This window comes from Danio rerio, chromosome 20, assembly GCF_052040795.2.
Source record: "Danio rerio strain M-AB ecotype USA chromosome 20, GRCz13ab, whole genome shotgun sequence".
NCBI lineage: Eukaryota > Metazoa > Chordata > Actinopteri > Cypriniformes > Danionidae > Danio > Danio rerio.
In genome coordinates, this window is record NC_141040.1 from 7,750,115 (window position 1) to 7,774,718 (window position 24,604).

Here is a 24,604-nt window from a genome sequence, read left to right on the forward strand (position 1 = left end):
TTATGGAAAAAACGTGCAAGCATGTAACTGGACACTTGTTATGTCCCAGTCCACATTTCAATGCAGGATTAAGTTCACTGGCATCGATGGAGATAATAATAATTTTGCTGAGCAAACATTTTTGTGCACATTTACAAGGCTTCCAGATCATTTTTGCCATTTGTGAAATGACTGTTTAGAACAAACACTGAGAATTTATGGCTGGCATGTTGTTCATGATCTAAAGAGACTGAAGAGAGTTTGTGTTGTTAGGAGCCCTCTGGCCTTTTGGGGCGCTGTAAGGTCACATGGCACATTCCAAACCTGTTGCCATGGTACATATGGGGTGAGGTGCCTGTGCTCTGCCCCTGATGCCTGCTAAACACACAACCTCAGAGGGTTCAGGCCTTCCCTATGCATGAACTAATTGCTCATGTGCCTGTATGGCAACAGTGTTCAGAGGTGTTTGTTGCTCAGTACCCAGAGCTCTGCAACGGTGCATGTGATCCCGCTGGTTGTGATTTGAGCAAGTTGTTTGTTGTTCCCTCACTGCATTGCGCAGTGCTGGGCGGAGAGGCTGGGTAACTGGAGACCCTGTCTGTGTACCAGTACCCTTCAGAACAAGACTGCTGCGACTATTTATAGTCCTGATACATAGAGATAGCAACCTGTGACATGCAAGACCCAGAGTAAACAAAGATACTGAGCATCATTAAGACACTGAGTCTTAACATTTGCTTTAATTCGTTTAGCGCAGTGTTCGTTAAAAAAAAAAAAAAACATTTCTAATTCTACCCCTTTGCTTTTCCTCTTACCCATCATATCGCGCATTTGTGTGAATGGGGTAGAGGTGTCCCAACTCTTTTTAGCTTGGAGGCGTAGTTGTAAAGGGAAGGGTCATATAGTCCTTCAAACTGAGATTTATCAGGACCACACTACAAACAAAGGGGTATAAGAGATATCAATGACTACAGCAGCAACAAGACAGATTTTTTACTACTTTAATTTAAATTTTTACTACTAGAATTTTTTCTACTAGAAATTCTTAAAAGAAATCATTTTTACTACAAACAAGCATCTAATTTGTTACATTGAAATATTGCGGTAAGAAATAATATTTCAAGAAAAAAAAACTAAATTTCACTAACAACAGTCCCTTAATAGCCACTATAAAACATTAGATATAGTATTCAGGGCTTTACATTAACACCCGCCAGATGTGGGTAGATTTCAGCTCTGGCAGGTTAGACAGACACCTCCACTAGCCACTTTGGCTGGTTGGAAATCATTTTTAAATTGGTGTTTTATAAAAAGCAGGATTTGACAATAAGCATGGCCCAATATTCGTGCGAATGTGATCTTAGAATCGAGAAGCAGCATGACTGACAAACATAACTGAAAAAGCAGGTAAAAACTGAACGAGAGGATGATCACTTGCGCGCATAGGTGATGTGATGCAAACGACTGTTGAAAAGCGCGTACCCTCCCGTTTTCTTGCGCGAAGCAACCATGCCTAGAGAAAGTGCAACTGGTGCGATTGATTCCCTTTGAAATGACTGGACAACTGGACAAAGAGCGATGATCATGCACCCACAGTCCTGCTGCCAGAACCGGCCCCAAGCAATTTGGCGCCCTAGGCAAGATTTTAGGTGGCGCCCCGTCGCATCGCAGTACATTCAAATGCATCATTTGCTTATTATATTTTACTGAGATACAGTTCCAGTAAAATCATCCCAATTAAATGTAAATCACGAATTCTTTCCCAATAGAAATATTTAACTCATCTTGTGTTATGAGAATTATTGTCGCAATATATATTGCAAAAAAAACAAACAAACAAACAAAACATCACGTTATAATTTTTCAAATATTTTGCAGTCCTAATGTAACCACAAAAGAACAACAACATAGGGCTGTGCAATTAATCGAAAATCCGATTTCGATTTCGGCTTCTATCGATTATGAAAAACCATTAATCGAGATAAACGATTATTGCATCATACACCAAAAGCGCGAAAGACCGTGTGCTTATGTGTGTGTGCAACACGCGCACACACATAAGCACGCGGTCAGCATTCGGTCTCAATCGCACACTGAGACGAGCAGAGGAGCGCAGACATATAAGTAATCTTAACACGAGCGCTTTAACGGTCAAATAGGTGTCAAAACACAGTGATTAGTGATTATTCATATTAACCCTCATTTGCGTAATAAACAAACAAGTTAAGAATCAAAAGACACTGAAAGAGAAACCATTAAAGTGACAGTGCGAAATGCTGCCGCCTGTTCCAACATTAATCAAACGACAAAAAATTAAATTTCCGTTTAATGGAGAGAAGTTTATTTTACTTATTTCTGAACATAATAGTTTTGATATATCATGTCTAATTACTGATTTGTTTTATCTTTGCTATGATGACAGTACATAACATTTTACTAGATGTTTTTCAAAATACAAGCATTCAGATTAAAGTGCAATTCAAAGGCTTAATTAGAGTAATTAGACAAGTCATTGTATAACAGTAGATTCTTCTGCAGACAATCAAAAAAATATATTGCTTAAGGGGGCTAATAATATTGACCTTAAAATGGGTTTCAAAATATTTAAACCTGCTTTTATTCTAGCTAAAATAAAACAAATAAGAGTTTCTCCAGAAGAAAAAAAAATATTAGAGTAAATACTGTTAAAATTCCTTGCTCTGTTTAACATAATTTGGGAAATAGTTATTTAAAAAAACTAAATTCTCCGGAGCACTAATAATTTTGACTTCAACTGATAATTGTTTTGAATAATCGTGATTACAATTATGACCAAAATAATCGTGATTATGATTTTTTCCAAAATTGAGCAGCTCTACAACATCAACGTTATACCAGTAAAAAAGTTAATTCTCTGCCTCCAGACCTTTCTGACATACTGGCCTTATCTGTCAAGTCATTGCAAAAACAGTATCTGAATTTAAAATATGTTGTGTAATATTTTGCAGCAGTTATTACATGAAGATCATGACTGTAACTAGGGCTGCACGATATTGGAAAAAATTGACATATTTTTATGACATATATTGCGATATTTTTTTCCTCTGCGATATATATTGCGATATTTTATATATATATACATATATATATATATATATATATATATATATATATATATATATATATATATATATATATATATATTTACTTAAAACTAGGGCTGTGACGGTCACCATGACAACCGCGTCACCGCGGAGGTCATTGCCACCTCGGTTGTCCATTGCCACCGGCCGTAGTACGTGACGTCACGCACTTTAAAACACAAATTACTGTTGTGTTGCCAAGTATTACATATCTGTTAGAATATAACATTAGGCGCGATTCAGCAAGTTCAAGTTCAACCATGAATCTTGTTAGAAAACGAACTCTTACATCTGGGAACATTTTGGATTCGTGCCGAACTAGAAAGGTGAACGAATCAATTTGGATTAAGCTTTTTGTATGGGGGTTTTAAGTAAAGTGTGTTTTAATATTCACTGCTGAGTGGAAAAAAAGCCATGTAGGCTTAATCAACTCCTGTCTTCTAAACGCAGAAGCCCAGCTCAGCCAGGCATGGCAGAGGCATTTGCAAAAATGGCCAGATACAAAAGAGAAAGTGATAAATGGAAGACATTGACGAGAAATTGAGCATAGGCTATTTGGTAACTACTTAAGAACGCGCCGCTCAGCAGAGTAGAGAAACCTGCGTTGCGAGAAATGCGGGCGGCGGAACAGAAGCAGAAGCCCTCCCTCGCATGGTTGTGAAAAAGTAGCCTGTCTGTGCATTTTTCGCTACAAGCACACCGTCTGACAGTGTATTGCTGGAAACATTATAACCCCATTCTTCACTTAAACCGGACAAAGTCAACATGTTAGTTTTTCTGGCAAATAATTAAAAATATGACGTGGTGGTGGAGAGAAACTACGCTGTTTTTTTAAACATCTGACTTATATTGTTACTAGGTTAATATTTTCTTTTTACGTATAATTATTAATATTTATATTATTATTACACTGATTAGTAAAGTGCCATTTAGAATTTTTGTTAAGTTCTTAAAAATGTAACGTTTAATTGTTATTATTATACAGTTTCAAGCAGTTAAAGTAATGTAATATTTAACTACAATATTTAAACAGTTTAGTGTTGTTTTCTTAACGAAAGTTCAAAAATAAACATGTACGTTTATACGGATGTTTTATTTATTAATATTAAATTCGGTTATTCCTTAATTTTTACATAAAAGGTAAATTAACTTAAGTAGGCTACATTATTTGTTGATGTACGAGATCGAGGAACATGTTTGCCAGTAAATAATGTTCGCACCACTTAAAAAACAAAACAAATGAATAACTTGCGAAAAGGATGCAATAAAAAAAATGCAAGCGCTTAATCATTCTTCACAATCGGATTCGTACGTGCAATAAGCCGAGGCTATATTGCGCCGACAAGAACAAGCCCTAAAACTAAGTCTAGAGAGAGAATTAATACTAGTTAATATTAATGATTATAAACACGAACTGCGTTGTATGATAAACGCATCACAATGATGTCGTGATCTTTGCTGAAGAACTGATATGTTATCGCCGTCTCCCCAGCCAGGTTTTCATCTGCTTTTTTCCCCTTTTTCTGGATACAAAGTATCAGCGCCAGACCAGTGGTTTAAATTATATTTTACTCTCCTGATTTCTTTTCTTTTCATTAAAAAATAAATAAATGTTTAAAGTTTTGTATTGCATAGCCTATATATTTTTAAAGATTATCATTCAGCCTAACTGCTGCGCATGAGGTCAAAATTTATGTTCTGAAAGTAGTAGGAATGACGGGAGTGTTAGTAAATAACAGAAAGAACTTTCACTTTTGAGTGAACTTCTGTCACGTGTTATTTTAGTATGATAAAATAAACAAAAATAGTAATGCAGAAAAGTATTTTTCGCTCTGCCAAGCCTTCTCTGTTGCTGTATAGAGAAGCAGCCTGCTCAGTCTCCTTACCCCGGCCCCACCCCGCCACCGACTCCTGAACGTCTCACTCACTCACTCACTCACTCACTCACTCACTCACTCACTCACGCGGGCATGCAGTGCGGTCTCATGAGGAAACGCAGCTTTTTGATATAATGTTTTTCTTGTTCCCAAATACAAATAATTTATCAAGTATTGTTTGAAATAAGTATTCGTAAAAACACGCTATTCCTGCTTTTCCGAATACCGTATTCCGGTTCGGCTCCACCCATAATATATATATAATTTTTTTTTTTTTTTTTTTTTTGCATCGCACCCTCCTGCGATGTGACTATCGCGGATGCGCACATCGCGATTTCGATGCTGAAACGATATATCGTGCAGCCCTAACTGTAACACATTAACATTGTTATTGTTATGCATGCAATTATTGAGATGCTTGTTAGTACTCAATTATTCATTCATTTTCTTTTCCATAGGACAGCATAGGACGATAACCGTTTTCAAGGTATACCAGGGTTTAAAAAAGTTAAGGTTTTAAAACAGTAAATTTTTTTTTTTTTTTTTGCAACATCATTCCTAAGGTATGCAGGGCTCAACAATAAGGACAGCCCAATCGCTAGTGGCCCGCGTGCGAGGCCCTGGGTACAGTAGACAGAATTGTTACTTGCCTGATCTGTGCTGCCCTGTCTCAAAAGTTAAATTTTCCTGCGGTTATTTGTAAGTTTTACATGAATACAGTCTTAGAATCGAGAAACAGTTTGTGCTTTTAAGCGTTTAAATGCTATCTTCGTAATGTCGTAAACACCATATGACTTTTCGGTTCCTCTTATCTGATTGGATGGTGTGAGCAAGTCGTTTTTCAGTAACCTGGTTAAAAAAACAATACAGTGAAGTGACGGCAAAATATTAAGTTATGAGGCTAAAAGAATGTCTTGGAAGCAGACATTTATGTGGGTACAGCTCGACAAATTGCTCATTATAAATTTATAAAAACTTTAAAAATATTTAAATTCTAGATTCAAAAACATTTTTGACACAATATTAAAAATAGTTAGACCATGTGGGTCAGGTAGTGAAAATGGTAGGCTACAATTAATTAATTCGTTATGAATAATTGATATTTACCAACAACAATCAGCCCCACCCCCCGCCTACGACGATGATGCCATCGTCCATTGCGATGTTACACATTAGACATCGTATGATGCCAAATTGGTCATGTCGCCCAACCCTAGCGAACGTGCTACCCACTGCGCCACTGTGCAGCCCTGCTTAAGGACCTTTTTTTTTTTTTTTTTTTGTGGTCATGTTGCTATAGCTGATTTATTCAGGGACATTCCTCATACCCCTTCATTTGTATTGTGGTCCTAAAAAAACTTGTTTGAACAGCTTCATGGATTTTCTCCTTACCCTATTGCCTCCAAGCACAGAGAATTGGGACACCCCAAACTCTCCTTGTGAACCAAGACAAGAAGTAAGTCGAGGGGCTAGAAAGAATTGGGATTGGGCCAAAATGTCATCTGAATTTCTTCACTGCAGTGGCATTTCCACATGAAGTACTGTCTAACAGAAACAGTAGGCTTACATAATTTCCCATCTAATCATCCCCTCTCAGCTTGAAAAGGACCATTTTTTGCTTTGATTCCAGCGAGCGTAATGCCATTGCTTCATTTTACGTTTTCCTTTTTTTTTTTCTTTGAAAGCATTTTTGCTTTCAAAGTTGCTTAAATTTTTTGGCTGAGGTCATGTACTAATTAGAGTCTCCACTATTTGACCCTGAGGGTTCCACTGTCTCCTCCAGCACATGTCAAGACGTTCAACAAAGTTCAGGTCAAATGGTGGTCAATTTATGTGTGAAAAATCAAGCCTCCCTTCACAGTTTAAACCCAATGAATCTTGCCATTGTCATCCTAGAATATGACCATGAGATATGTCATCTGACATGGTGGTTGGGGGAAAAAAAAGACTGGGGTTAAAAAGAACCGCTGCCAAATGTAATTAGAAAGAAAAATTTTAATCATTGCAATGTAGACCAAGTATTTGCTTAAATTAAAACGATCAACTTTTGGTGGACAGGCCGTGTATGTGCATAAATAACTAACTATAAGAAGATATGTTAAAGCATGTCCACCCTGTTGCAGATCATTTTGACAAAACTGATATTTTGAGGTCATTGTGAAATCAGTCCTGCTCTTTTTTTCCCCATTGGAACATCACAATGGGTAATTGCAAAAATATTATTACAATTTGCATTTTTAAAAGTTATAACGATGATAAATCTGCTGACATATTCTCTGAAATTTAACATTAATATTAGGCCTGTCACAATAATCACTACACCATCAACTTTTCGTAATAACGAAAATGATAATTTTACATTCCTTTTCTGGATGGATAAGTGACCGCACGGGCATTGCCGACAAGGAGTGTGTGTTTTTGTGTATGGAAATGTATTTTCCTCTCTCCCTGTTAAATTTGATCTAATCAGTGCCCTGAAACACACCCCCTCTCTCCTGCTTTCACTTCTAGTTCTATCGGAGGGATTCGTTTGTGAATAAATCTCCGTTATGAGCGACTCGTTCACCTAGCTGTTTCTAGGTTCTAGTTTCTTGTTGTCATATTTCATTTACACTGTTTGCTTATTTTATTCAACAAAACTAGCATAAGCCTGGTATTTGATGTGAGTTGAAGATACTTTTCCTTATGGTCAGTGCAGTGAGTGACTGTATTATCATCAATACCACAAACCGTTTGGAAGCATTAAAAGTGTACATAAAGATGTCCAGACTGTTTAGATCATACCTGTCAACATTTGAATGTGAAAAAAAAAATTACTAAATATTTCATTTGGAGGTGTTTCATTGTAAATAAACAGTTAAATGGTCAGTAATATATTTTAAAATTATTATTAACAAAAGAAAAAAATAATTATTTACATTAGCAGAAAATACATTAGTAAACTGTTCAGCTTATTAAAATATATAGCTATTATAATGAAACAGAATCAAGCTTTCAATCTCATTAGCCGTTTCTCCACTGTATAACTTACACATTCTGATTAAAGAGCAACGAATGAATCTCATTTATTACGATTTTTTTATTACATTAAATAAGAGGTGTCACTTTAAAAATGCACACATCTAACGTTAAAATGAAAGCATTCAACTGCTTTCCTTACTTTTAATGGTCATTTAAGTTAAAATTAGTTGTGTTTGGAAAAAAAAAAACACCAAGATAGACATCTTTATATGTTATTATTATTAATTATGTGTATATGTCTGTTTAAACACGCACCCAAAGCCTGACTTTCTCTCCGCTTCAAATCGTGTGTACAGAATCTGTTTGGGAAACAGCATCTGTTTATCACTATCATGGAGCGTGTCAGCTGACAGTCATGCACCATTATATGACTGTTTTGAGGATTGTATAGGATGGGCGACGACACCTCTAATCAAAAAGAAATGGATTCGTGCCGTTTTTAATATTTATTTATAAGTGTTTCCATTTCAAAACAAAGCGTAAGCACAGAAGACTCACGTTTTAGAGCCAGGGGCGACCCCTGGTGGTTCGGCGGTATGGGTTGCATATAGGGAGGCTCGGCTGTTCAGAGAATGACTGAAAATACGGGAGAAATACGGGAAAATACCTTTACGGGATGATAGTGGGATAGAACTGTAAAATACAGGAGAATCCCGGGAAAAACGGGAGGGTTGACAGGTATGGTTTAGATGCACGTCACTAATGAGAAAAATGTTTACTGTATGATGACCGAAATGGCCTTAAACATCCAGCATGCACAAGATGTCAACATGACATTAGATTGATGTTGTACCCCAACGTCGTGGGGACATTGCATTTTGCTTGACGTTGCGTGAACGTTACCATTATGACGTCTGTCAGATGTTGGATTTTGGTTGCCATACCTGCCTAAACGTCAGTGTTTAATGTCAGTATGATTTAAGATGTTGGCTCAACATTGGATTTTGGCCACTTTCTAACGCAACCTAAAATCAACCAAATATCAACATCATTTGTAGTTGTTATTGGACATCAAAATAATGTTGTCCTTAGACGCTGACTAGACCTTGAATTTGAGTCACCTGAATCACCTAAATCTAACAGAGGGGTTTTTAAACTGTGGGGCACACCCTACCGGCAGGGCACCTATTAAGTGGGGCTCAAGACATTGAGGCGTGTACAATTATGATGATGATATTTATGCATTCACTAGAGTAAATATGATTAACGTTAGCTCCAAAGCTAACTATCAGGCACCTGCAGAGTTAATATGTTACAGTAAAATATACACAAACAAAATGGAGCAGGTGCTTTTTAAAATGAATGACGGTAAATGAATGAAAGTCAAACTAGTGAGCGTCTGATAAAAAGTGCTCTTCTGAATCAAATCAAATTAAGACAATAATACAGGGTGGGCCATTTATATGGATACACCTTAATAAAATGGGAATGGTTGGTGATATAAACGTCCTGTTTGTGGCACATTAGTATATGTGAGGGGACAGACTTTTCAAGCTGGGTGGTGACCAGGGCTTTATATTAAAGGTGCAGTAGGTGATTGTCTTCAGAAACATTTTTTGTTGTGCTGGTTGAAAGTCTCTTCACAGTCCAATAGTAATGATTACAGTAAATGATCTGAATGTGTTTATTTGTATATTTATACTCTGCGTAAAGCATAAAAATAAAAATGTTCATGCAATTAAATAGAGTCGGACAGTCATCTCCCTTAATTCTGATAAGCAGGTCAAACTGTTAGTCAGCAAATGTAAATTCGGACTTCTGCGCATCTGTTCACGCAGATCCACCATTAGCGCGTGCCCGTATGCATCACAAACACATGCGCGCGAGCGAGCGGCGGGACGCTCGCCGATGCCGAGTCGGAGCCGGAGGCGCCGAAGGACAGCCGAGCTCGGCCCGATTACTGTAAAGCCCAGCGCGAGTATAATTCACCCTTAAAGCGGCCGCGCGGTCACCAGACGGACCGGGAGAAATAAATGCTGAATTGAAACTTTTAAAAACCTGAATTAATATTGGAGTTACTTTAGCACGCTGGATGAAGGACGAAACCATGGCTAAAGTATTACTGTTAGACAGGTAATGTTCTGTTTAGTAAAATGTTTAAGTCAGGCTAAGCTTATGTTATGCTTGTGCTAGCTAAGCGTGTTCTGTTATGAATGACTTAACGTTATATGCACAGACGTGATGTACAGCCACTAAAATCTCCCGGTGAAAGATTGATGTGATTATTTTCAGCTTCATAAGGTCCTTTGACAGCATCTATAATGTAGATTTATACTTAGTTTAACAACAAAACACCAGTAAATAGCGCTATTCCGCCTAACCTGCTTTATTGAGCTGAAGTTGCTTTTATATTCACATTGGGTCATTTTTGAACAATGATAGCCTTCCTATACTGTTTACCATGCTACTCTGAATATTCGCTCTGAAATAGCATGTACAGTAAAGCAAAGTAATAAATGTAATTCCTGCACGGCGCTGGCACTAACTAACTGGCGAATGACCTGAACTAGTGGGTTGTCTGTCTGCTGTTGTGATGCGGTGCGCGCTCGCGTTTTCAGGGGTTGTGGCTTTGAATCACAGTCCCTCCCCGCCGTCCAAAGATAATATGCTAAGCGGTTAGCATTTTGGTAGATCACCTACTGCACCTTTAACTTTTTTGATCACCAGCCACAGTGACTAGTAGTTTTCCAACGTTACTTGCCACAATGCATTTTTACTAGCCACAATTTTGTTGTTGGGAAAATATTTGTATATGCATAGATATGACTTTGACATGCTAAAATTACTTGATTTAGATTTAGTGTTATGTCCACATGCCTTCTCATTCATTTCACGTTTTGTGTGTCGTGTATAAGCAAATGGGTCATGGTTTCATTCACATGACTTTTCAGAACTCAAAATAAAGGATTTACCTAATTTATCTCTGACCACACCAAACAAAAATTATTTCTTAGCCACAAATTTTAAATGTGTCAAACAAGCTAAATAAAGCTGTATACTATATATTTTTTATTTAACAAAACATTTATTTAAAAAAAAACAAAGAAAAGCAATTGACTTTTAAAAATAATTATTGTCATGTATCAAAAATATGCACAGTAATCTGTCCTCGCTAAAGGTCTCTCAGATCACCAGTTAACTACACATAAATGGAGAGTTATTCTTATATTAAAGCAATGTTGTTGTAAAAAATGATAATTAAACCATATAAACAAAAATTACCGTAAGCAAAAGAAAGCAGGTGAAAAACATACTGTGTTATAATGGAAGGATGATCACAAGGTTAAGGCCAATTAATAATCACAGGGCTCGAAATTAACTTTTTTACTTGGTAGCACCGGTGCTCCCAACTTCAAATATTTAGGAGCACCAAAATAAATTTAGGAGCATCAGAAAAAATTAAGGAGCATCCACCAAAAATGATTGAGCACCGCTGCAAATTGCTTTTTAAGGGATTTATTGTATTTTAAAACAACGTCAATAGGACTGACAAAAACCAGAAAAAACGATCTAACTAATGCTGCGAAGACATTGATATTTGTGTGCAATAATTCCAAAATGAATGTCTAATAATTATAGAATATTAATGATGATGAAAATGACAATAATAGTAAAAATGAATTACATTTCTCATTATGATACTGCCTTGAATGTGCATGAATGTAGGTTATCTGCTATAAAAAGTCTGTTACTTTATGAAAAATAATTGTATAGTTTGCATCAAACAAAAATGAAGCATTGCAGTAAGAAATATTTATTTTGTACTGCTGTTTTTATATGCATGTCAATTTAATAAATAATATTTCTGCTCCAAAACAAACAAAAGATTATAATAAATCATTCAATTCAATGATGAAAGCTGCAAAGCAGTCATCAGTAAATAAATAAAAAAATAAAAATAATATACACCTCAAAAAAGAATAGACAAAAGAAAGAAAGTAAAGTCTCACTTCTATCACTCTTTAGAAGTTTTGGTTTCAGTTTGTGTCAATTTAAAGGTTCAGTCTGAGATGATCTTCATGTTTCTGTGTTAGTGGAAAAGCTGGCGAGTCAGCCGACCCAATTTATGAGCAGGCAGCGCAAGATTCTTGCAATGACCACCGGCGGAATACCGCTGTTTGTTATGAGACGCAGTTTCAGTGTAACCTTAGTAAAGGCGAGCTTCTTTGGCAATGATATGTACAGTATTAGATTTGACTTTTAGCGGACATTTGCGCTGAACACGCAGTGAATGCAACGCATGGAGATTCGGGCGCCTTCTCCATGAAGCGCGTACTCGATTGATCTCAGCTGGCGGATCATTATTCACCACGTGACGTGTCATGATCGCTCTCATCTGCACCTCAATTTTAGGTGGGGTTTGCAAACCTGTGTGCTTTAAGTTTTTACTCTTCTGCCGTTTGCATTTACCGTGGTCATAAAAGCTCCTTCCCTGTCATCTGACAGCGGAATACCTTGAGTGATTGACAGCTAATATGAACCAATATAGCGGCAGTGAAGAGCGATTCAGCATGTTTTTACAAAAAATCAAGACAGGTCGCACTACAACTATTATCAGCAGTCGCACTAATGCGCCCAAATATATTATGAGGTCGCATAGATTAATTTTCGGGCGCATATGCGACCAAAATGGTCGCAATTTCGAGCCCTGAATCAGTTCAAAGCGAAAGCAACCGGTGCTGCTTACAAAAAGACATATTTGGAGCTCTTGAAAGCAGCAAGACTGTGTGTCCATTAGCATTACTTTTTTGCCTGACTATTTGAAAGAGATCCGATCACAGTTGCGTTCCAGGCACGCGTGCTTCAAGGAAGGAAACAGAAGCGTGCATCACATCAGCTGTTAGCACGAGTGATTATCCTCTCATTCGGTATTCATCTGCTTTCTTCTGCTCGCGCGAATGCATTTATTTTATTTTATTTTATTTTATTTTATTTTATTTTATTTTATTTTATTTTTATTTTATTTTTATTTATTTATTTATTTATTTATTTATTGTTAGTCCTGCTGTTTCTCCATTCTAAGATCACATTTGCACGCATATTGGGTCATTCTTATAGTCAAACCCTGCTTTTAAGAAAACCACAATTTAAAAATTATTTTCAACCAGCCAAAGTGGCTAGTGGGAGTGACTGTCTAACCCGCCAAAGCTAAAATCTACCCGCATTTGGCGGGTGTTAATGTAAATCCCTGGTGGTGACCATGGTGGCTATTTTGAAGTCGGCCATCTTGGATCCAACTTTTGTTTTTTCAATAGGAAGAGAGTCATTCAGTCATTTGACACATCAAACTTATTGGGAATTTTACAAGAAAAACAATGGTCTCTTCACACCATAGACAATTCCCCTCAGATGACCCCAAAGATGAAAGTCTAAGGGGGTCAGATTGGGAGACCTTGGGGGCCATTCAGCTGGCCCATGACGACCAATCCACTTTTCAGGAAACTGTTCGTCTAGGAATGCTCGGACCTGACACCCATAATGTGGTGGTGCACCATCTTGCTGGAAAAACTCAGGGAACGTGCCACCTTCAGTGCATAAAGAAGGAAACACATCATCATGTAGCAATTTCAAGCCAGTGGCCTTGAGGTTTCCATAGATGAAGAATGGCCCCAGATTGAACACATTTTATAAGTGGTCAGAAACTTGTAAATAATTCATGAAAGAAAAAGCTATGTTAAAACCAAGCACATAATTATTTTCTTGTGAAATTCCCAATCAGTTTAATGTGTCATGACTCTCTTCCTATTGAAAAACAAAAGTTGGATCCAAGATGGCCGACTTCAAAATGGCCACCATGGTCACCACCCATCTTGAAAAATTTGTCCCCTCACATATACTGATGTGTCACAAACAGAACGTTAATATCACCAACCATTCCCATTTTATTAAGGTGTATCCATATAAATGGCCCACCCTGTGAAATTAAGGTGTTACGTGAAGTGTTTTTTGAATATTGCATCACCAGGCAATTAAAGTTTCCTGCAGAGGCTTATGCAATTTTGGGTGTTTTATCCTTAATTTGTTCAACTTTCGCAAGTGAAATTGGACAAACTTGGAGGGGACGTGTGTCCTAAAAGTTTGAAAACCCCCGATCTAACCTAATGTTAACATCTTATAAGGTTGTGTGCCTGCTGGGCCATAACTAAATGCACTACAGAATGTTACATTTACACATCCACAAATGACATGTAAATGCTTCAGGTTTTTACAGTGTAATACTCACTACTCTTAAGTACATTTGAAAGGTCTACTTTTTACTCATACTTTGAGTAATATTTACAACAGATACTTTTACTCTACTACATTTTTAGGCAAGTAATGGTACTTAAGTATGATGTTTCAGTACTCTTTCCACCACTGCCTGTGACACGCTCCCTGTTTTGTTTACCATGGTACTTTGAAATCACATGCGAGTATGGCTTCAACATTAACAACATTAGCACTTATTTGCCTGAGAACAATGATGTACTTTAATAGTCATTGCCTGCTAATACGATTTCACTATTTATAATTTGCAAAGAAATATTTTTCTGAAACATATTATTAAGGAGAAAGTCCAAATGTGTGAATAAAGACAACTTTACCTCCATAACGTCCATGCACCTTTTGATACAATATAACAACTGACATGCTGAAATCATGACATTTCAACAACCTGACACGTAAATCATCAGCCACACGTTTCCGGCTATTGCGCAATGTTTAGCAAAGAAAGACCCTGGTTTAATTATTGATCTGGACAAAAAAAAAACATAAAAAAACACACGACTGGCTCAATTTTCAAATAAAACTTACTGTCCGTGCATTTAAAGGCTACACACAACACCCATCCCCCTCCCCCCCTCAAATATCCTACAACTTCAGCTGCCATGTGAATGAACGCCTCTATTGAACCGATTCATAACGCATGCACACACAAAAACCGCAGGGGTAAAAAAAGAACACCCTGACATTCTCCTCAGGTGGTGCACGCTCACGCACAACAGGTAATGCATGCACAAACAGGGGCGGTCAAGCCGTGCGCGCGCCTTTCCCTCCGGTTTTTGACAGCAGCAGTGGTTCCGCCTCAAGCAACCGTGCAAATGCTTTATTTCATAGCCATACCTCGCTTTCCACGACATCGTGATACGCAGGCGGAGGATCAAACCCTCCGGTGACCGTGCGCCCGCTGTTCTCGCCATCTCCGCTGCCCGGGGAAGGGCCGCTCTCCATCGGCTCGTAGCCGTATCCTAGTCCCGGGCTTTCGTTGGTGAGCAGCGCGACAGCCTCGTTGATGTCGTTTTTGGCCAGTCGCAGGGCTTTCCGGATGGCCACCGGGTCTGGGAAGCCCATGCACAAGAGCGTGGTCATATGCTGCTCCTCCTCGGTCTCCATCATGGAAGTGTGTCGGTGGTCGGGGCTTCAGTACCGGGGCACATCGCACAGGCATCCGGCTGTGCACGCCGCCATGTTTACAGTCGCTGGTGCTGCTGGTATCCTGTCACGATGGATTCCCGTCACAGGCGGAGGGCAGCGGGGCTCAGAGCGGGCCACGCCAGGCCTGTGAAGCCAGACACTCCGAAGGAGCGCCGTGTGGGTGTAGACCGGAATATTTTTCAAAATAAAGGCCAAATAAAAAAATGAAATGAATAAATAACGATGATTACAATCAAACAATTGCATGTGTAAGATGTAAATATAATAATATAAGTTAATATACAAATACATCAAGCCTTGTAAATGAATAAAATTGTAAAAATCAGTCGAATATGATTAATTAAATTTGTACTATATAGTATTAAAATGATTGTTATGGGGGTTTAATGGGATTGCTCTATTGATGTAAGATTGATAAGTTGTAGGTTGCCAAGGAAGTTATTATTTAATTAGGTTAAACTTAAGTTAAATTAATGCCATCTGACCTAGCTGGGCCTCAAACCAGTGACCATCTTGCTGTGAGGCGACACCCACCATGTCACCCACAGAACAAATTTACAAAATGTTAATTAATACTAAATTCTAAAATTAAAACTATTAAACTACAGTTACTAAAATAAAATAATAAAGCATACAAATAAATAATGAAACAAATACTCAGTTTTTACATTTTTTTATTTAACATTTTAAAATGTTAAATAAAAAATAAACAAAATAAATACATTAACATACATATACATAATACAATGGCAGAATCACACAGCAGAATTACTTTAAAATACATAAATTAAAAAGAACTTTTATACCAATAATACAATTATATTACAACTACTATTATTTTGAAAAGCTTTTGACCGGAAATGCATGTAATAGTAGCTCATTGTTGCTGACTTCAGTTTTTTTTTCAACTGGCAGAGTTGACACAGCCCCACCTATCTCTGTATAAAACATGTGTATCTTGATATACAGTTAATAAATTATATCAATCAATGGCCCACATTTTGTTTTCAAATTTATTTAATAAATGTATCAGATGCATGCAAGGAAAAAATACACAAAAAAGTGGTATCAACTAATATGACTATTTAAATTAAAATATTAATATACTTTTCACCTTCTTGACACTTCATACATAAATCTGTTTGGTTCTAAAATAGTCCCTTTCGTTTCACTGCACAAGAGAATAAAAATAAAAATACGGAACCGAGGAATCACGTGAAACCGGTCCTGCTCATGTGATGTGAAAATGGCCGCTACGGGGGATGAGGCCGCGGCGATGGACAGCATCAGTAAAGCACCGGCTCCCCCGACAGAGCTCAACCTCACAGCCGAGCCCGAGAACAGCAGAGAGGCGACCACCAGCGACACGACAGAGAACCAGAAACCCAAAAGACCCAGTAATAACAGTGAGCTGCAATTGTAAACAACACTGTTTGTGTGCTAGTCACTGTGCATGTTAAGTTCTGCAGTGATTCTCTTTACGTTGCTGCTGTCGATAATGTTGTGTTTTTAACTAATGCAACTTGTTTCTGGATATATTTCTGTTATTCTGTTCTTGAAAGACGCATTTCGTGTATTGTCTTTAAATATTTGTATATGGCAAGCCGTTTTAACAGTTAATCAATGAAACACAGCCTGCAAGTATTTTCATGCTACAGTTCACTCAAGCTTATTTCCTGCTTTTATCGGGGCCTGCCACAGCGAAATGAACTGCCAATTGTGGTTATGTTTTTTATGCAGTGGATGTAAGCGCCGGGACTTTCGATCTTCTTGCTGTGAAGTGACAGCTCTAGTAACATGCTACTATTCGTTCATTCATTTTCCTTCGGCTAAGTCCCTTTATTTATCAGGACTCACCACAATGGAATGAACCGCCAACCTATCCAGCATATTTTTTACACAGCGGATGCCCTTCTGGCTGCAACCCAGTACTGGGAAACACCCATACACATTCAATAACATGCATAATTTAGTTTATTCGATTGTCCTATAGCGCATATCTTTGGACTGTTAGGGAAACGGGAGCAAACTCGCACGAACAGAGAGAGAACATGCAAACTCCACACAGAAATGTTAACTGACCAAGCCGGGACTCAATCCAGCAACCTTCTTGTGGTGAGGCAACAGTGCTAGCCACCGTGCCACCCATTATGCTACTAATATTTTATTTTAGTAATTTTACCATCAAGTATTAGTATTTATTAGATGACTAGTACTCAAATAATCATGTTTTTCCTGTCTCAAAATGAGGCTGAGGTGTACATAAATCAGACGAACATTTTTACATTACTCAATAATATGACTAATTAATAAAAACCTGAATAGATATAGATTTACACACAGTTACTAGAGTAAATAAACAGAACTAATGATGGGCTAAAAATCTGCGGAATTCTGCGCGCACAGATTCCGTGTGGGCCTAGACATGACTACCTGCCTAATTTTTGTCAAAAGGCAGAGGTTGTATTATTATTGGAGGTGGAGGTGCCTTTTGAAGGTCATTACCTTGTAATTAACATTCATTTTCCTTCGACTTAGCATATGTTTCAACCAACACACTCATACGCTACAGCCAATTTAGTTTATTTAATTCACCTATACCGCATGTTTTTGGACTGTGTGGGAAACCCACGGCAACTCGGGGAGAACATACAAACTCTACACAGAAATGACAACTAACCCAGCTGGGATTCAAACCAGCGACATTCTTACTGTGAGGCAACAGTGCTAACCACTGAGCCACTGTGTCGCCCACGTAATTACCATTTTAAAGTTATTAATACATGTTTTCTAAATACTACTTATTAGATACTACTTATTTATTAGATATATTAGTTTATCAGACATTCATTGATTAGACACTTTGTACTTATTAGAAACTAGTAAATTATTCAGTAGTTCTTTATTAATTACTAGTACTTATTTCATTAGTGACTATTACTGGTAACAACAGAATCATCATGTCACATTTGTGCCAGTGGCTTCTATGGTCGTCTGTTATTCAGATATTAAGTGTTCAATTTTGACTAGTGTTTATTCCAGTTGTGAAAGGTACATTATTCATGTACGATCAATAAAATGGCAGATCTGAACAGTAAAATAACAGTTGTTTCTACGATTACAAAAGATAATATTGCTCATTTTGTAAAATAAAACCTTCTTACATAATGCTTAGATCATGCTGATAAAGCTGATTAAAGCAAAGATGCTTGGCATCTACATTTTCTGGATCAGAAGCAGACGTGAATTTAGAAGGTAGTATAAGGTAACTTTTTTTTTTTTGTCAAACGCGACGTGTTTGGCCAATCACAATGCACTTGATGGCTAGCCAATCAAAGCACACCGCAAGTTTAGAACAATGAAGCTCCGTCCAAAATTGCATACTAAAGTACACCCTCAGAAAAAAGGTACACTGTGGTACAAATAATGTTCTTTTTTTTCTTTTGTAAAGGTTGTACCTTATATAGTACAGAAAAGACCTCTTATGATACTGTTCTTTTTCCTTTTATGGCACAACTAATGAAGGTACACAATTGTTCTCATATAAAAGGTACAATAGTGTTGGACAACTACTTTATTACAACACCTATGAAAATAAATAAGACTATAAAGGTAAAGTGATTTTATGAAAAATTTCCATATTAAAACATAAATCATTATTTAAAAGCATTGCACCATTTCTTCTGAGAGTGTAGGCACTACATTTGAGTTAACTACACAACTGTTAGAAAAGTACTTTCTATATAGTATGAATGCGAGTCGTATGAATGGAATCTGGATGTACTACGTCTGCCTTTTGTCAATATCACATGACTTACATCAGGGGTTCCCAAACTTTTCAGCCCACGACCCCCAAAATGACAATGCCAGTGACTCGTGACCCCCAATATTCTCTGAGGTGGTGGTTATAAATACAGAAACCTTGTATGCAATGACGCAAACACACACCAATAGACCCAAGTCTATTCTTTGTTTTTTTTTATGTATGTCAGTGCTGTAAATGGGCTAGAAAGTTTAAATTGGTGTTATAAAATCTATCTGATGCATCTGACAGTATTGCTGTGCCTTCAGTATAATGTAATTACCCAAGAAGTCGCAATCCAATAGCACTATTAACTATAAGCTACTATAGTAACTATATAGCTTATAGTAACTATAAACGACTATTTTTTTCTCTTCAGTAGATTATTGATAAAATACAGTAAGTCTTAAGGTTTAATAAAAATTAATTGATTTTTGAAAATCACCAGGCTTACATGACCTACCTGCACAGTTTCATTGCTTCAATCCCATTCATAATTTCTCTTGCGTGGCATCATGGGATGGAGCAGAGACAAACAACAATAATGTACGGTCTATGGGAAAAAAAAAACTTTTGTAAACTTTAACTTCATATAACAATATACAAATGCACCAAATACACAGCATAATGTTTTTTTGTAGCAACATCATATGATTCTTTAATGAATGCTTACTAGTACATTACTAGTCACTATTGGAATACTTGAGCAAAAGACTATGGATGACATCAACAATGGATGATTTGGGATTGGACCAAAAAAATATTGTTCAATCACAACTGGAATACATACTAGCTAAAACGGCTATTTATTTATTTATTTATTTTATTTTATTTTATTTTATTTTGACATCTAGGATTAACTAGTCACTACTGTCAGAAATAAATCCCAGTATCAAATAAGTAAGTACAAACATTAATGTGGCATTAATACATATTAAATAGATCAGTAATCGTATATAATGATTACTAAGTATTAGTGTCTATTTAATAGTTAAAAGTATCTAATGACTAATAATTAGTACTAGTAGCATGAAAATAGATTCTAGTTTGTTGTATAAATTAAACTTTAAAATGGCTTGCCATATACAAATGCCATAAAGGTTTTTAAAACACTGCAAGCTGCCTTGCTAGACAGCTCTTTTGAGCACCGTAAGCATCTAGAGTCTACATGTAATGCTCAGAAATGACCGGTTCTCTAGGTCAAGGTTCTTTAAAGATGTTTGCTGTCTTTTGTAGATGACGGAGGTGTGGAGACGGCAGAAGAAGCCACTGAACCCGCTGAACCAGATATCAATGAGCTCTGCAGAGACATGTTCGACAAAATGTCGGTTTTCTTGCAGGGAGAGCTCACTGGTAATGATGATGATAATAATAATAGCAGAATAACTTAAAATATTTGTATATTGCAGCTTTGTGTTTCATTTCTGTCATTCTTTCAGCTACCTGTGAGGACTACAAACTCCTGGAGAACATGAACAAACTCACCAGTTTGAAGTACATGGAGATGAAGGACATATCTATCAACATCAGCCGAAATCTGCAAGACCTCAATCAGAAATGTAAGATGTGAGATTTTAATATGCAAAACCATCCAACATATTTTGGTCAAATACAAGAAGTTCCTCTTTGGTGATTGATTACACAATACACAAAGCACATTCAATGCAGTGTTTTATAAACATTTGTGAAAACAAAATGTTATGGAAATACTCAAATAAGTGCCCTACTGAAGAAATAAGTGACCATACTAAATTTGATTATTTATTTACTTAACACATTTATTTAATCACTTAATCACATTTACTTAAATGATTTTAAATTATTGCTGACAAATGGATAAAAAGGCATGGCAAGTTTATTTGTATAGCACATTTCATACACAATGGTACTTCAAAATGCTCTACATAAACAATAAAAACATGAACAAAAATGATTAAAAACAGATTCAAATGTGTTAAAACAGGTTTTAAAGAAATAAAAAGAAAATAAAGACAGGTTAAAACTAGTGGTTTGAGGGATTGATGCAAGTTAAAAAATGTAAAAGTAAAATGAATTCGTAACATCTATGAGATTTGCTATTTTTGCTATAAAAATGTTGTTAATGTTATTGGGTGTTGTGTATAAATCAGGGATCACCAAATTTGTTCCTGGAGGGCCGGTGTCCTGCAGATTTTAGCTTCAACCCTGATTAAACACACCTGAACAAGCGAATCAAGCTCTTACTAGGTGTACTTGAAACATCCAGGCAGGTGTGTTGAGGGAAGTTAGAGCTAAACCCTGCAGGAACACCGGCCCTCCAGGACTGAGGTTGGTGACCCCTGGAATAAATGATAAGAAAATGTATAATTGCCATATTTATATGGCTCAGATTTAATTAAACAGTGCACCTAACATGCACAAATTGTATTGCACTTTTAATGCTTAGATGCTTAACCATTACATCTAAACCTTTATTTTGTAATTTTTATAAGTTTGATTTGATTTCTGAAAAGCGATTATGCTAGCTATATGCTGATCATCCTAAAACATTTATTCCTTTTTCAAATTTCATTTAAGGTATTTATTTAGATGTGTGTATATATATTTTTTTCTTTTTGGTCATTTTTCTCTTAGATGCCAGCTTGCAGCCTTATCTGGATCAGATTAACCAGATCGAAGAGCAGGTTACGGCTCTGGAACAGGCAGCTTATAAACTAGACACTTATTCAAAAAAACTGGGTGAGTAAAAAAAGCAAAACTTTCTATTAACCACAGATCTTTATAGAGATATTAAGGGCTCTTTTTTGACTATCTATGTGCAAAGTGCAGGGCGCAAAAGCATTAAGAGTGTGTCAGAATCTACTTTTGCTAATTTAAGGATGAAAAAATCTGCTTTGCTCTGTGGCGCATAGTCTTACAGGGTTGAGCTTATCCTCTTAAAGGGGTGGTCCACTATGATATCGTATTTTAAACTTTAGTTGATGTGTATTATAGCTGTGTGAACATTTTGCATTGATTGTCTTTAGGCAGCTTTTCCATGCGTTTCACATCTCAGATAATGAAGTTGCAAAAGATATGTGGATGATTCATATTACTTACACCTGCATATTCCGAATATATGTGAAACACGTCGTGTAACGCATTGAGTAAAAAAAAATATAGAAGAGCTCGCCTAACTCGTGTAGCAGCAGAAAAACCAGTCAAGGCTCACACAGGTCTCATCCCACATCTTGTGCTGTATTCTTCTGTCTGCAGCGTCACTGTTTATTATAAAATAATAATAAGAGAAAAAGAAAAATAAACATCGGTCCAGTGCACATGCGCTTCTCGTGTTACGTTCTCACACACACGCACACATTATGGCGATCTCTTTTGAAATAGCCACATCCCATTTGCACTTGTCAGATTTTATTTTATTTTAGAGAGTGGGCATAAAGTTGACTGTTTACACAGCACAAAAGTGCGTGCTTGTATGGGTGTGACGTGGAGCCAATCACAGCACATTTTATGAGTTCATTCATTGAGTGTGGGCCTTTCGGAGAACTAGGAATTATGACAGTCATTTTTATGTTAGCTTAAGTAGCTGTATATAATCAAAGTAAGATTTATGAAAAAAATAACGTGGTTTCCTTCAAGTGAAACATGAGCACACAATGCTTTGCATCTTATAAACACAACCAAGCCTTAAAATTATATTCTGGGCCACCCCTTTAAGTGATTAAAGAATGCAATAAATTGTTGCCATTTTTCAAAAAACTGTTCTCCCCTACCTCTGATATTGTATTTAATTTTCTCAAGTTTTAAAAAGAAGACCAAATCTTTGAGCCACAATGAAATAGAGGGGGGTTGTGGGGAAGTCCAAGACAACTGCGCCTAGCGGGAAGAGATGCAAAAGCCACAATGTCAGCGTGTCTCCGGTTTAAAGGTTGACATTGAGAGGGAACACCAAAGATCGCGATTAAAGGGCAAACTAAGCTAACTTGACCCTCAGAATATCAGAAACCAATTTAAAGAAAGTAATCCAATAATTTTGCAACTTGGGACAAAATACAAACCTATGACTAAGATTACATGGTGAAAGTTTACATTTATCGCACATATCTGAAACACTGGCGTAAATTTTAGAAAGTTTGGCCTTTGAGATGAGCTCTGTGTATCGTTTTAAATTGTATAAAACTGAGTCTAGCTCATGAAGTTTGTTGTTTTTTAACATAAATACTTTTTTTTGTCTTTTGTAGGTTAAGGATAAAATATAGTGATTTTGATAGCTAAAAATATTTATGAGATTTTTATGAATTACCAAATGACCTTCTCTTATTCTCAAAACACCCCCTTTGGGAACCGCTGGATGAACATTAGATGGCGATATTAGACCAAAATAGATGCTCTTCTGTTAAAGTAGTGAGCTCATTTTCATATGATGCTTGGTTGGGAAATACTTTCTCTGTATTTCATGTCAGACCTTTGTAAATAAATAATTCTGTTTGTGTGTTTATTCACAGAGGCCAAGTTTAAGAAACTGGAGAAGCGGTGAAAATGATCACTCCGTCATACTCATCCGCTTGTTCACAAGAGTTAAGACTGTAAAGAACAGATTTCCTGATTTCAAAATCCACATTTACAATACAAAGCATGAATACAGAAAAACCTGTAGAGTGTATTTAAAATGGCCTAATTTATGTTGTTCAAGATGATTATTTCTGTTCAATTTTCTGTGACTTATGAACTTTTCGTATGCCTGTGATTAAAAAAGAGAATGTTTTGTTAAGCATTTTTGTATTACTGAATAATTATTTTCAATAGTATTAATAAACCTAAAATGTCAGCTTGTCAATTTTTGGAATAAAAATAACTGATATTACAAACTGTATTAGCATATATTCCTCAAAATGAGTGTAAAATTAGAGCAATGACTATTGTATAAAATTCAGTATCTGTTATCAAGGATTTTGTGCACATCTGCAAGGCCCCAATGGTCCCCTAAGGATTTTTTGATTAATATGCAAGGTGTTTTTTGACCCCAGTATGCTCAAAAACGCTCAAAACTTTGCATACACTTTGGAATTGGGGTTTCTTACAAGCAAGGATTACTAGAGGGCACTTGGGCCTGCCACTGCAGTAATGTGTATATATGTAAGGGATAATGTTTATCTAAGTGTTGCTCTCACAGAAAAATAATTGTGCAAGACTAGGAGCTTTTATTTGTTAAAAACAAGTTGTAGACCTAAATGCAGTGGCGTAGGCCTGCACTTTCAGATGCCACCCCCGACCCCCTGAATGCAGCCCACGCTAAACTACGTAATTGTAACTATGCTTGCAACTGCTCTAGGTGCAGCTCCATCTCTGGGCTCAGTGGTTCTCCTGGTGCAGCTCCATCTCTGGGCTTAGTGTAGGACAAATAGTAGCAG

The 24,604-nt window shown here is 36.8% G+C and overlaps 2 protein-coding genes across 7 annotated transcripts in view; one reads left to right on the forward strand and one right to left on the reverse strand.

Moving 5' to 3' along the window:
• Nucleotides 1-15,458, reverse strand: part of usp24 (ubiquitin specific peptidase 24) — a 150,281-nt gene extending 134,823 nt beyond the window's left edge. For all 5 annotated transcript variants that reach the window (XR_015518055.1, XM_087297922.1, XM_087297921.1 and 2 more), the window contains exon 1: nucleotides 15,104-15,458. Coding sequence is in view for 4 of the 5 variants with exons in the window: in XM_087297922.1 (XP_087154048.1) it covers nucleotides 15,104-15,376 (273 nt within the window). In the remaining variant the exon portion in view is untranslated. The remainder of the gene's footprint in view (nucleotides 1-15,103) is intronic.
• A 1,179-nt stretch (nucleotides 15,459-16,637) lies between these two features.
• bloc1s2 (biogenesis of lysosomal organelles complex 1 subunit 2) lies at nucleotides 16,638-24,057 on the forward strand. Of its 2 annotated transcripts, none has more exon segments than NM_001033101.2 (5): nucleotides 16,638-16,821; nucleotides 20,454-20,570; nucleotides 20,657-20,776; nucleotides 21,831-21,935; nucleotides 23,699-24,057. In NM_001033101.2, coding segments are annotated over 5 exon segments (534 nt in total). In that variant the 5' UTR covers nucleotides 16,638-16,661; the 3' UTR covers nucleotides 23,731-24,057.
• Nucleotides 24,058-24,604: the final 547 nt, after the last annotated feature.